This window comes from Trichomonas vaginalis, chromosome IV (assembly GCF_026262505.1).
Source record: "Trichomonas vaginalis G3 chromosome IV, whole genome shotgun sequence".
NCBI classification, from domain to species: domain Eukaryota; phylum Parabasalia; order Trichomonadida; family Trichomonadidae; genus Trichomonas; species Trichomonas vaginalis.
The window spans coordinates 248,148-261,912 of record NC_067206.1 but is presented as its reverse complement, the minus strand read 5'-3'; the positions used below and the strand labels follow the sequence as shown (position 1 = coordinate 261,912).

Sequence of the window (13,765 nt, the reverse complement as noted above, 5' to 3'; positions counted from 1 at the left end):
CTTTGGTACAGTTCTTACAAATATAACAATATACTGGTGACAGAGACGGTCCAGATGAATTGAGAGCAAAGAAGTTTACAAAACCAATAGCACTTTTCACGGAAGATGCTCTTTTGAAGATTCGTTCGATGAAACCTGCTGGGGCTCCTCAGATTGGCATAACGACAGCTTCCATCGAGCAGATTTTGGCAGCAGGTCAGTAAGTTGTTCTTGAACTGACTTCTCTCCGTCAAATATTGACAGTACGCCAGTTTTGACATAATATTGTATTATAAACTTTCCTTTAGAAATATCTGTAAGTTTTGAAGTTATATTTTTGTCTGCTTCAAGAACTTTCACCATTTCAGTTTATACCAACTTTCTTTGCTTTATGAAAATATTTTGGTTCAGCAAAGACTGCTATTCTATAACATTTTCCATTGTTTGTGTAAAGAACTATTCTGTCAATGTATTTGTATTGTTTGTGTGTGTAAACTTTGTTCTGCTTCAATTCGAAGAGATATCCGAATACGTCCATCTTTTTATTCTAAGTAAAATGTCATTTCCGAAAAATAGAAGCGTAAGTGTTTCAAAAGGTTTAATGGCGGTGGCAGATGTGAAGTTAAATTCACCAACTCAAACAAACAGTCAAAGTGTTATTGTCAATGTCAAAGAAAGAGATGTTGAAGTGGGGAAACCATACGAAGACGAAGATGGTATAACAATTGTTCCTGTAAAAGAACAACCAACATACCCTGAAGTTAGCAGAGACTTAAGTTCTGTTGCAGATATTCGAAACGACTACCAACAACTGAAAGACAAACTTCAAACTCAGGAGAAGATTTGTCAAGCTTTAGGTATAATGTTAAACTTGGTCGAACACAACCCTGTAAAAGTGAACTCATATGTCATTGCACCTCATGAAGTTTTGAAAGAACTATTGAAACTTTTGACAGAGGCAGACGATATAAACATCAAAGAAATAGAACCCGACGTTAGTTGCTGTGGTGTTTCATATAATGTCATTGACAAGATATACGTTATGAAAGGAGGTGAAACGTTGAACTTAAAATATAGTTTCCCAGACGTTATAAAAATATTTGACGACCACAACATTTCATTAAAATTTATTTGCTAAGTAAATGGCAGAAGACACAATGGTTTATACTATTACGACTAAAAACCCTGAGTCATATAATTCTATAACAACAAACTTACAAAGTCCTCAAGGACGATATTGTAAACTAACCTTAAACACAATGACGACTAAAGCTTGTTTTGCTCTTTTGACACCAGAAGATTTTATTGTTGTGAATGGTAAAAAATACTCCTTTGAAGATACTTACTCAGATATACCACCAACAGGTTTTGTTGACTTATTTAATACTTTAAGGACGAGTGTAACATGTGCTGCAACTAGAGCAGGTTTCATTATGTTTGGATGTCCGACTGAGTTTACTATAAACAATATGAGCTATAATACAAAACTTATATCTGGTTTTTACTACCAACAGTTTCCTATAACAGGAAAAGGTGTCATACAAGGAATGTCTGTTCCATTGACTTTAAGTACACCTATTTTATATATTGTTTCAAACTTAGGTTCAAAGTGTTATTCGAATGTCGACAGAAACTACTATGACCAAAAGATACTTATGCGTATAAACAACACTTTCTCTGCTGGTTTGCCTATTGTTCATTCGAATGCAGAGTTTTCAGCTTTAGTAAACTCAAACACTTTAGCAAACATAAACTTAACCTTAGTTGACGCAAACTTTGTTCCTGTAAAACTTTTATGTCCTATGTATTTGTCAATGACGGCAGAAAGTTTCGAATTGGAAGATGCAACTGGTGAAAGTATTGTATTACAAGAACAACTTCAACAACAAATAGCTCAAGAACAACAAATAGCTCAAGAACAAAGTCAAGAATAAAAAAAATATTTTTTTTTATTTTTATAAAAATGTACAGAATAGATGTTTCAGATTTTTATGACTTCCAAGCATTCAGAAATATGTGTCCATTTAGAGACTATAACAAAGCAGTCGAGAATTTGAAACGTTTAGTCATTTATGTCGACTCTGCCCCAGAATGTTATGTTATGAAAGAATGGGATGTAGTCTTTAACAAACCAAGAGCAACAATAGTTTCAGAACAAGAATGTAAACAGAAACTTAAGAAAATAAAAGTGTACAAGTTGGCATGAAGATGTTAGATGCTTGGGATATCTTATTGTCAAAGTTAGAAGATTTTTCAGTTCGTGGTATAAAGTTCTATACACCTTCTCCAAACTTCTATTCTATCTTCACTGGATATAAATACGAACAAGTAGAATGGAAAGAAAATATTATAGAAGCTTGGTTAGACCATGTCAAAGAAATTATATGCAATGGAAACGAAAGAGTCTATGAGTATATCTTATGTTGGTTTGCAAACATCTTACAACATCCAAGTGCTAAAAATGAAACTGCTCTCATTATAATTGGAAAACAAGGAACAGGTAAGAACACATTCTTTACAGATATTTGTGCAAACTGTTAGAAGGTTATTCGAATCCGAATATGACAAACTTAGAAAACATCTGCGGTAAATTTAACTCTTCAATAGAGAATATGAAACTTATAGTATGTAACGAACTTCAAAGTATAGATACAACAAAAGTTTTGAACTCAGATGCTTTGAAGAGTCTTATAACAGACAAAGTTGGAGTTGTTGAAAGAAAATATAAAGACCAAAGAGTTTGTGAAAATGTTGCAAATTTCATTATGGTTTCAAACAATGCTGTTCCGATGAAGTTAGAAAGTTCTGACAGAAGATATGTAGTTGTCAGAACGTCAGATTCTCATATGCAAGATACAGAATATTTTGACGACTTAGCAGAAACTTTGACATCTGACTTTTACAACCACTTGTTCTCATATTTATGACATTAGATATTTCAAAGTTCAATCCAAGACAAATTCCACATACCGAAGAGAGACAAACATTGTTAGAAGCAAACAAGAGTGTATATGAACTGTTCATAGATGAAACTGACTTTGAGTGTTTAGATGAAAGGTCATTGTACGATTCGTATAAACAATATTGTCAAGAGTATGGTTATATGACAGCGTCTAAACGAACATTCTTGGCAAATGTCAAAAGTCTTTTAGATGTCAGAATGGTGTATATACAAAGAAAAATTTTTCTGAGTAAATTTAAAAAAAAATATTTTTTTTATCCGATAGAAAAGATGACAAAATTCATCTCAGTAAACAAGTACATGTCAGGACTTAAAGAAGAACTAGACCCATTCACATATTTGAATGTTTACTTCTACCATTTTTGAAAAGTCTTCATTCAGCAAAGTTTGGAACATCGAACCAGTTAAGTTTGCTATTGTGACTAAAAATGTGGGCGAAATTTGAAGACTTAGACATAGAAGGTTTGTTAGCAGTCAAAGAAAGTTTTGACAGAAGGTTCTCAAACTCGAAGAAGGTAAAGCATACAAACTTGTTATACCTTATGAACCAAAGAAAGCAGACGACTATGAATATTATGAGTCTAAGATAGTTGAAGTTCAAGGTAAATTGGGTAAAAAGATTTTAGAGTCTAAGCCAGTGTTTGCTCCTAAGAGGAAGAGAACATTGACATTGACCCAGAAATGTTCTAAAAATAAAATTTTATTTTTACATGTCAAATTTCTTCTTCTCTGGCTCAGGTTCTTTCTTCTCTTCTTCTACTTTCTTTTCTTTCTTTTCTTTCTTCTTCTTTTCTGGTGGAGTTATGTCAATTCTCAGAACCATATTTTTGTAAAAGTTCTTTGTCCTTTAATAGCTCATCTATTCTGTTTTCTATTTCATCTTCAAGAAAGTGCATGTGTCTTCTTTGCATTCTAAGAAGTTTGTTGGACTTCATCTCTCCAAGAGGCGTCATCTCTGTCAACAAGTCTGTCATTGACAAATTTTAAGACTTCTCTGCTTAATGTTTTATGGTTCTTGTCATATTCCAGAAACAGAACTTTAGAACAAATTCACCTTTCTTGTTTACACTATGTAAGATTTTATGGTCGACAGATGTTTTGCTGTCGAAAAGCTTGTCTCGAATATAGATAGCGAAATCGCTAGACATTTTCTAAAAGATAAAAATTTTAATTTTTCTAAAAATATGTTAGAAAAAAAGTTTGCTGACATTGACAAAAAATTTGAGAATGTTTTAAACAAGAACAAGAGGAAGTTGGAAAATGCTCAGATAAAACCCATACATGACAAGTTCTTATTTGCTCAGAATGGTATAACAGGTCTAATTGCACCACCTGGGTCGGGTAAGACTTTCACTTATCTTAAAATGGCTGCACAACAACAAGAACTAGATGAGAAGAACCCATTCTATGAGTTAGTTGTTATTTGTAGTACTTCTGGTCAATTTGACCAAACCGTCAATTCGTTCAAAGATATTATAAAGAAGTCTAAGTTAGTATGTATAAAGACTCTGAGTTGTTAGATTGGATAAAGAAGTACCAAAGAAGGGTTTTGAAGTACAATGCTATAAATGAGTATAAAATTCGAAGTTTAAAGACCCAAATGAGGAAATGCAGAGAATATTAGAGAAGAAACACTTCAGAAACAAACAGAAAGAGATAGAATACATTTCGAAGAAATTGCAATCTTACGATTGGAAGACTTACCCTCATAGATGTCTTCTTATCTTAGATGACTTTGCTTCTCATCTTTGTTAAAGAATAGAGAACAAGATATGTGTCGAATTCTTAAGAAGCTCAGACACTTTAACATCTCAGTTGTCATTTGTGTACAGACAGCCAAGAGTTTAAGTAAGGATGTAAAGAGAATACTTACTGACATTGTACTTTTCCCCGGATTGTCCGAAGACGATTTCATGGAACTTATGAAAGAGTCCATGGAGGTAAGTTTGACAGACATGAACTATGGGAGAAGTACAAAGTCATACAAGACCCTCATACTTCTTTCAGAATTCACATCTACGCGAACAAAGTTCAAATTGTAAAAAGTCAAGCTTGAAAAATGTAAGTGTTTAGTCTTAGTAAGATGGTAGCTTCTTAAAGCAAATACCATTGCTGAGTTTTATGTACGTGAAGAGAAGTACAATGAATTCAATTACGAGTACAATTGCAATGACAACTAAGGCAACTATTTTTGTCTTTTGCCAGCAAGGGTACTTCTTCTCTTCCAATGGTTCGGCAGAACTATACTCACTCATGAGAAATGCCAAAACGGTTTAATAGAAAAAGTGAAAGTTATTCTTCATTTTTTTGTATAAAGATATGATTTTAGGGATTTTTTTGACGAAGTGTCAAAGTTCTCTTCGTAAAAAAATAACAGTTATATAATGAAAAAGTGTCATTTTTTCATGTCCGAAGACTCGAAGGTGCAACACTTCCAAAATACCGACGAACTCAGAAGAGCAGCATGGCAGTATCTTCTTGACAACTTCTTTGAGTTCTCCAGGTACACCTTGGAAAATGCTGAAGAACTCCGACACAGAGAATTTGGAGAAATTGCACTCCAATACTACCTTGACAAACAAAGGGTAAACAAAGGGTAAAATAAGACTAAAAACTTAACGTTTAAAAAGTGACATTTTTAATGAGCTCCGAGTCACCGAGAAAACTTGGTCAGATGTTAGCAGCTTACTTCCCCGAGGAGGATGGAAGCGTTACATACGTAAGGTTCAAAAACAACGAACCTGGAATTGCGTACCAAATTCGCAATTACATGACCATGGAAGAGTACGAAAGGCTCCTACAAGAGAAACCAGCTCTAAACAACTCAGAAAAGAAAGAATAAAAAGTTTAACTCGTAATTGTTTATTTTTTTACTTGTATGGGCAAGCTGCAAGAATGAAGTCGACTATCTCAGTCTTTGTCTTGACGAGCTGGACGGCTCTTGCGAGTACGTCTGTTTTGCGGTCTCCAGCTGGTGTTTGACCTTCGTAATTGCGCATGTTCTTGAGAGCTCCAACTGTAAATGATTGTAGGATGAAGAGTCTCTCAGACTGCTTGAGGTAGTCTTCACGGTCGCGAACCGAATCTGTGGTACGAGTCGAATCGGTCGATTTGAGGGAAGAGACTGAAAGCCTGTCATCTTCCATTGGAGCTGTAGCATACTCTTTGCGTAAGCGGTTCAGACCTTCTTCGAAGTCTTGGTCTCTCTTCGATTGAGATTGGAATTGGAATTGCTGGGGTGGAGCTTGCTGGGTGGAGCTTGCTGGGATGGAGCTTGCTGGGATGGAGCTTGTGGGGATGGAGCTTGCTGGGGTGGAGCTGCTGGGGTGGAGCTTGCTGAGATTGGAATTGCTGGGTGGAGCTTGCTGGAACATCCAAGGGTTGGGGAAGTAAGGCTAGGTTGGGAGGAGGGTAGTTCGGGAAGCCTTGTGGTGGGTAGTAACATTGAGGTGGAAATTGGTAGTAATTTGGTGGAGGTACTTGCTGGAACTGAGGTGCAGGGGCTGGTGCTTTAGGTTCTGTAGCTTTCGGTACTTCTGGCTTTGGAAGGCATTCAGGAAGAGGAACGTCAGTCATCCGTTTGTGTCCTGTCGGAAGGAAAATTTTTTCCTGTCGGATGGAAGGACTCGGAATGCCAGAAGGAAGAACTTTTCCTGTCGGAAGGAAAATTTTTCCTGTCGGAAGGAAGAACTTTTCCTGAAGTTCGACCAAAAGTTCTCAATTTTCGAAAATTTGAATGGTTTACGGACGGACAACTGGAAAATTTTTTCCTGTCGGAAGGAAAATTTTTCCCTTTGTCCGGAAAAATTTTTCCAGTTGTCGGGAAATATTTTCTGTCGGATGGAAGGACTCGGAATGCCAGAAGGATTTGACGAGGCAGTTTACCTTATAGAATAAATGAAGTTGTTAAGCAGTACTTGCGCAAGGTAATGAAGCCAAGGTCAAGTTCACCAGTATTTCTGGAAGGTCTACACTTCAGCTCGAGACTTCGACTGGAATTCCAATTCAAATACCAGACGGGACGCCTACGATGGCATAAAGGACGCCAAAAGAGAAGCTCTTGTTAAGTTCCTAAACAAACGTCCTTGGATAAAAATACAAACAAGGAGAACCCCCCCCACATATTGAAATTGGCAATTCAGTCTCTCCTTCACTTCTCGGGTCAGCCGTTCTACATAACCTGTGAAGGCGACATTCAGCCAGTTCTTCAGCCAGTTCAGTAAACATCTCATTTTAACTTCACTTTTTTTATGTTTTTACGCATGTGAAGAAGAAGCCTTCTGGTAAGTTTCTTATAGCCATATACATGGCACGCTTTGAGTAAAAACATTTTTGAATGAAGCAAGTTAAATTCGTCCCACACCAATCTCAATGGACCGATGAAGAGTTTCAAGCTATGGTTGAAGACGTTGAGAACGACATAGACGGCGAACTTGAAGGAGCTCAAATCACAATTGCAACCAAAATTGCAGGAGTCAAGGAACAGATAGCTCCACTTAAAGCTACCAAAGCTACTCTTGACCTCATGGATAGTTACCGTTTAGATGTCAAGAGTGGAATAAGACAATTAAAATTAAAACTTCTAAACTACGAAGCTATACTCCAAAAGTTAGCAGAAATGAGAAGACTTTACCAGAGCTACTTACATGTAAGGGACTTACCTTCAAGCAGTCCGACCAAAGATGAATTTGTTGACATTGTCCCAATTTTGTCCGAAAGTCAGCTCAGATGTTTCGAACTGCTCCAACATATCCGGAATATGAACGTTTGCCTGAACTCTTTCACAATCTCAAAAAACGTTTTTTGGTTCTCATGTTCCAAACTTTTATCGGAAGAGACAACAAACGTTCAGAAGAAGAACAAGATATTATTTTAAACTTGTTGTATGACTTAACCGTCATAACAAGCTTTTTGAAGTAAAACCGTCATTCTCAAACCACTTCATTTTTTCGATGTCCGAACAAGCACCGAAGCCAAACTCAATGGCAGATGTCCTTTCAAGGTTGTCAGACAAGCGCCCAGTTCAAATTCAAATTGCCCAATTGAACGCTCATCTGTCAAACACCATTAAGACTCTCCAAAGTAGTCTTATGGAAGAGATAACCAATCTCAAAGTCGAAGTCCTCACGAACCAAGCTTCCAATAAGAAAGTCCTGAACGATTTCGCGGAAACCTTGCGCCAATACAAATAGAGAACAAAACCTTGCCCAACTCATCTACCGTTTCTTCGAAGAGATTGACACCATCTGGGCGGCACTCGGAAAGGACAGAACCTCCAACACCGTAATTCGTGAGTACCAAATTCAAGAAGGAATTTTCGAGGAAGAAGAGGAAGAAGAGAAGAAGAGGAAGAAGAGAAACACGAAGAGGAAGTTTGGGCAACCCTTGTTGCCGATGACGCTTATGAAATTTCCCAACCCTACCCATACAAAATCGCCAACAAGGAGACCGGCAAGGTTCTTACCCAGTCCTCAACAACTTGGGACACTTGAACCTTACCCTTCGAAATTACGGTTCAATTTCCATGGGAAGTTGTCGGTATGCAATGGGTTCCAAATCCAGACAAGAAGACGAGGGTCAGACACATTGACGGTGACAAGCTCAACAACCGTAAGGAGAACCTCGAGTGGTTCTAAGAGTAAAAAAATTTTATTTTAGGGGGAAACCCGAGTAAATTTAGGTGTTTAGTTCATTAAGTAGGTTAAATTAAGGGTAATTTGGACAATTAGCTCCCGACCTCTGAATTGGGACTCTTTCGTCATCCCAGTTGTATAGGAGGTCGTCCCAGAGGAGTTGGTAGAATTGCCAATCCAAGGACGATTTTGTCTCCCAAGCATTGAGGATGTACTGCTCGTAGAGTCTCATGACCTCTCCTTGCACCAGATCTCTTTGGAACGTAAGGCTTCTTCGAGGTGCTCGAATGCGATTGGCTGCTTGACCATCCGAAAGACACTTTTTGTCCGTTTGGTCAATGTTCGTGTCTCGTGCCATAGTCCGACGAAAATACAGACAAACAGGTTATATATGAGTTTGAGACCAAAGAATGGTGTAACTCGACCTGTCCGATTCAAAGACTCCGAGGGCGACCATGAAATTAAACGGAAATTAGCTAGGAAGGAATATAAAATGGACTGGTTGCCACCACCTCCACCTCCACCACCTTTACCTGTTCCTCAAGTAAATAAGCCTTTCACGTTCCCAGAATTCCCACATTTTAATTCAAATTCGAATAAAAATTTTTTATTTCATGCAATGTTTAACTATTTCACCATCTTCTTTAACGCCCCAGTACTTACGCTTGGAGAGGACATGAACTTCGGTGAAAATTTTGTCCAATTTGAATTGACCCATCTTTTCACCGACCATTCCCATTTCAATGAGTTTGTTGTACCCTTCTTCGTTCGTCATGAGTGCGTCAATGTTCTCATAGTAAACCTTGACTTTCGATTTGACTTCGGAGAAGAACTCATTGTAGTTGTCAAGGACTGCCTTTGCGAACTGAGGTTAAGACCAATGTTCGACAATAGGTTTAATGTGGTTACTAAGCCACTTTGACCTTGAGTGAACTCGTACTTCAAAACAAAAGGAGAAAACCTTTCAACAAAGTTGTCGACCTTCTCATAATGTTTACTCTTCATCTCTTGAGGTTTCTTAATGGAATATCCCCATGTCGAATTCATAAGCAATTTGAGTGTCATTGCAAGTTTGGGGTTTGAAGCTTTCCTAATATCATACAGTTGTTGTATGACTTTTCCAACTGTATAGTTCCCTTCCCGGGAACTCACCATCTTCGTTTGGAATTCCAGTCGAATATATTGGACAAACCTCATGTACGCAGCGTTAAGGTCGACATAGTATATCTTTTCATCTGAGTCGAACTTGTCGCAACCAATTGGTCCAGTTTGTGGAAATTCAAGTGAGTCTCTTATCTTCTGAGAAACTTCTCCTGTTATCTCATAAACATCGTCGAAGCAACCTGTTTCATATAAAACCTTCTGACCTAACTTAGATGCTCTCCAATACAATTTGACGTCAATTGGATGTCTCAATGGAAGTTGTTTATAGCATCTTGAAGTTCTTGCAACCTCATTGGAAGTTCTTCTGGTTCAGGTTGGTATCCGAACAATCCAACTCCTTGTGGAATTGTGTACTTCTTTGTACTAGAACTTTGTCTGGAACAACTTTTGGTCTTGCTAACAGTGAAAAGTTTGTTTCGTCTTTTGGTAAAAAGTTTCTGTCAGCTTGTCATCTGGAATTGGTTCCAACAAACCTTTCTCGAAAAGAATGTTTACAGCTCTGACAATGTTGCACTTGCCTTTTCCGAACAATGGGTTTGTAAGACTTTCGTTCAACATGAAGTGGTTGTGGACAATTACAATCTTCAACCATGGCAATTTGAAGTCAACAACATAGTCGTCATGTGAAGAACCTTTAGCTGTAGGTATGTTGACTCGGATATTGACATTTGCCAACGGTGCAATTTTTGCCAATTGACCTCTGAGAATGTACCTTGTCTTCACACATGACTCAAGATACTTCATCTTCTCATCTGTAACAAGACCAGAGTTCCTGAGACATGTAAGAATACAAGGTTCATTGACAATTGTTTCAATTGAATTGTAAATTCCATACCTTGTCAAGTCAATGTCAGACTTATTTCTGAACGGGAAGTATCCAGCATGTTGTCTGACTGCTTGAGGGTTAGGTTGGTACATTCGAACTTGACACTTGCAATTCTTCAATTGCATTCAAAATGTCTGAGTCGGAGTCAACCATTTGTTCTCTCTTTGTAGTCTTGAAAGCGTCAAGAAGTTTTGCGGCTGTTTGTTCATTGCCATGTGCATAGTAAATGTGACCATCCAAATCTGTTATGGTCAATCTGAGATTGTGTCCTTTCTTATTTCCGTCTTGTATGGCAGCAAGTACTCCCATGAAGCCTTCTTTGTTCTTTCCTTCGTCAAAGTTTACTGTAAAGGTTCGACCAGATGTAATTTGACTTCTAACTTCACGGTACTTCTCATATGCATATCTTGTTCTTTCCATGGGAGCATGTGTGTCTTCACCTTTTCCTTTTTTCCTTCTCAAAGGATACAATTGTTCGTCATGTTTCCAATAGAATCTGGCAAAGCCGTCGTGTCCTTCAACTTGAGGTTCACTAACATCGAAAGGCATGTCCATAAGACGTTCTTCTTCTAACCTCTCTAGTCTGTTTGGATAATTTGCACGTGCTGTTTCCAAATCCATTTCGTAGCGAAGACCAGACAATTTGTCATAGACTTTTATGGGTCTTCCCTTCCTATATTTAAAATTCTTCGAAACTCTCCAACCATAACTTTGCAACTCTGCTTTTATTCTAGCAGATTTTCTATCCATTCTATATGGGGGCATTTTTATAAAAATAAAAAAATATTTTTTTTCTCTTTACTTTACATAACCGCCTGCTGCCATAAGTCTTTGACGCCAACCCATACCAGCTAATGAAGGTTGACTTGGTTTAGTTTGGAAACTAAACTTTGGTTTTGTTTATCTTCAGTTTTTGGTTTTTCTTCTTCTATCGGTTTTTCGTCACTTTTCGGTTCCTCTGACTTTACTTCACTTGCAGGAACAGTTGTGTCGTCAACATCTTCATAAATATATCATATGCCATTTGTTTTTGTTTTCCTTTCAACTTTTTGTGTTTGTTGTAAAGTTTAGAATATTTCGACTCTAAGTCAATGAGATGTTCTATAATGAACTGTTGGTCAGTGAAGTAAACTTTTCCATCTGTTGTCTCGAAAGCTCCTTCAGACTTCAATATTTTATTTGTGAGAGTCTGTTTCTTTTTTGAGATACTTGCCGTTCCATTTTTATGAAAAGTGACTTTGTAGTTAGGGTTTGTATTTCCAGACCTGGCACTTTCTATTATTGAATTTTTCTCTTCATCTGTAAGTTCTTTGACAGGTTTTGACAATGGTTCTGAACTTTTTGTTTGTGGTGTCAAATCTACCGTTTCAACTTCTTCGGTCATTTCATCTCAGTAAAAATTTTTAGTTTGGTTTGTTTTCAACTGGTTGTTGTTGTTTTTTAAGTCGGTCTAAAACTTCCTGAGGTATAGGAAGAACTTGACAAACACGTTGTGTAACTGCTGGAAGCCGACAAATCCATCTTGAACCCATTTGTCTCAATGCTGTATTGTTCATTTCATCTCAGTAAAAAACTTTACATTCCCCACGTTTGAGGCGGTTGAGGTTGGTTATTGTTTACCCACTGTTGTGCATGGTTATATCCTCTGTTAAAGAATCTTTCACCTTGGTCCATATAGTGTCCTGCTTGGTTATAGTAGTCATTTGCTTTGTTATAATAGTTTCCTGCTTGTCTTCCTACATTGTCCATCCATCCTTGAACTTTTCTCTTGTTTCAGGATTTGGAATAAGATTTGTTGCATCTCGTGCTACTCCCAACCTTTCTGTACAGTTTGTATAATAGGTTGTGCTTTCTCTTTCAGTATACCTAATGTACTCAAAATCTTCCTTCCAATTCCAAATGCACCTCTGGCTATTGTTCCCACTGCGGGCAAAAATCTGGATGCAACTCCTGCTAACGCGCCAAATAAACCCATTTCTTATAGGGTAAAAAATGACGAATCCAAACAAGGACCCCTATGTTTCTAAAGCGACAAAGAAAGCACTCATGGTAAAAATCTTTAGTTCAACACCAAATGCTTGGTTTATGGATATCTTGGAAAACATTCCGAGAGTTAGAACAGATGGACCACCATACTGGCTAATATTTGTCGGTCAAAACACAAGATACTGTGAAGCCATACCATTACAGTCCAAAAATATTTTAGATGTGAAAACTGCTTTGACAATATTTGTTGACAAATACCATCCAACAAAACTGACATCTGACTGTGAAAGTTCTTTCAAATCAGACGATATTAAAAACTATCTGCGTTCAAAAAATGTAAACCAATATTTCATTGTCGACCAAAACCATTCTGCTCTTGGTGTCATTGACGGTTGTATAAAAATGTTAAGAGACTTAAACCAACCACAAGGTGGTGAAGCAAATGAAATGTCATATGACGACAAATATAGACACTTCTCCATGGCAAAGATGAGACAAGTTTTAAATATTTACAATAGCCGTAAACAAAAAGGTTTGGGAAACCACTCCCCCGAAGAAATGAAAAACAACCCTGACTTAGAGAAAGACTATATATTTAATAATTTAGTCAAAAGAGACAAACAAGAAAGAATGCCGGGCTTCAAACTTCAGAAAGGTGACAAAGTAAAAATAGAAATACCCAAACGCGACCCATATGAAAATACTATTGACTATGACAACAATGGGAACTCGACAGGTACTCACATTCGTGTTCGTAAAAATAGAAGAAAGTATACAAGAGAATATTATGAAGTTTTAGGCAAACATGGCAAAATGTACACACTGCAAGCAGAAGATAAAACTACTATTGCCAGACCTCGTTTCAAACTTGTCAAAGTTCAAGGCGGTATACTTTCAAAGACAGTTCCTAACAAATATAAGACAACTCCTGACGAATATGCTAAAGAAGTGGAACATGACGACTAAGCAATTCTATACCATGCGTAAACTGTCATGTAAGGTGGCATGTAGTCTTTACTTTGTCCCGTTGTTTGCGTATATCCCGAAACGCGATGTGTATGGTTTCCATCTCCCTGAGTGTTACCCCAGAAACAATTTATAGCAAACTGAACGTCGTCTTTAACATCATATCCTTTACCTTTTGTCATTGCTGACCAATCCCAATATCTATGCTTATGCCAACCTGCTTGAGATGTACTTAAATCTATGTAGTGA

General features: G+C 37.4%; 4 protein-coding genes and 5 pseudogenes across 9 annotated transcripts, besides 1 other annotated feature; 5 read left to right on the top strand and 4 right to left on the bottom strand.

Annotated features, from left to right (window-relative positions):
- Positions 1 to 580: 580 nt before the first annotated feature.
- Positions 581 to 1,117, top strand: TVAGG3_0001460 (protein of unknown function, DUF4106 family; the record flags this gene model as incomplete). Its single annotated transcript, XM_051219661.1, has 1 exon — positions 581 to 1,117. The coding sequence occupies one exon, from the start codon at positions 581 to 583 to the stop codon at positions 1,115 to 1,117; it is 537 nt and encodes a 178-aa protein (XP_051104647.1).
- Positions 1,118 to 1,136: 19 nt separating this feature from the next.
- Positions 1,137 to 13,765: part of a mobile genetic element that runs on past the window's edge.
- Positions 2,541 to 3,174, top strand: TVAGG3_0001450 (annotated as a pseudogene). The gene has a single exon. A coding segment is annotated over exon 1 (634 nt).
- Positions 5,583 to 5,783, top strand: TVAGG3_0001440 (uncharacterized protein; the record flags this gene model as incomplete). Its single annotated transcript, XM_051219660.1, has 1 exon — positions 5,583 to 5,783. The coding sequence occupies one exon, from the start codon at positions 5,583 to 5,585 to the stop codon at positions 5,781 to 5,783; it is 201 nt and encodes a 66-aa protein (XP_051104646.1).
- On the bottom strand, positions 5,812 to 5,940 carry TVAGG3_0001430 (uncharacterized protein; the record flags this gene model as incomplete). Its single annotated transcript, XM_051219659.1, has 1 exon — positions 5,812 to 5,940. One exon carries the CDS (start codon positions 5,938 to 5,940, stop codon positions 5,812 to 5,814), a length of 129 nt encoding a protein of 42 aa, XP_051104645.1.
- Positions 6,782 to 7,164, top strand: TVAGG3_0001420 (annotated as a pseudogene). The gene has a single exon. A coding segment is annotated over exon 1 (383 nt).
- Positions 7,278 to 9,449, top strand: TVAGG3_0001410 (annotated as a pseudogene). The gene has a single exon. A coding segment is annotated over exon 1 (2,172 nt).
- Positions 9,677 to 11,185, bottom strand: TVAGG3_0001400 (annotated as a pseudogene). The gene has a single exon. A coding segment is annotated over exon 1 (1,509 nt).
- TVAGG3_0001390 lies at positions 11,363 to 11,948 on the bottom strand (annotated as a pseudogene). Its single transcript has one exon. A coding segment is annotated over exon 1 (586 nt).
- TVAGG3_0001380 (uncharacterized protein) lies at positions 11,968 to 12,120 on the bottom strand (the record flags this gene model as incomplete). The annotated part of the gene is made up of 1 exon (XM_051219658.1): positions 11,968 to 12,120. One exon carries the CDS (start codon positions 12,118 to 12,120, stop codon positions 11,968 to 11,970), a length of 153 nt encoding a protein of 50 aa, XP_051104644.1.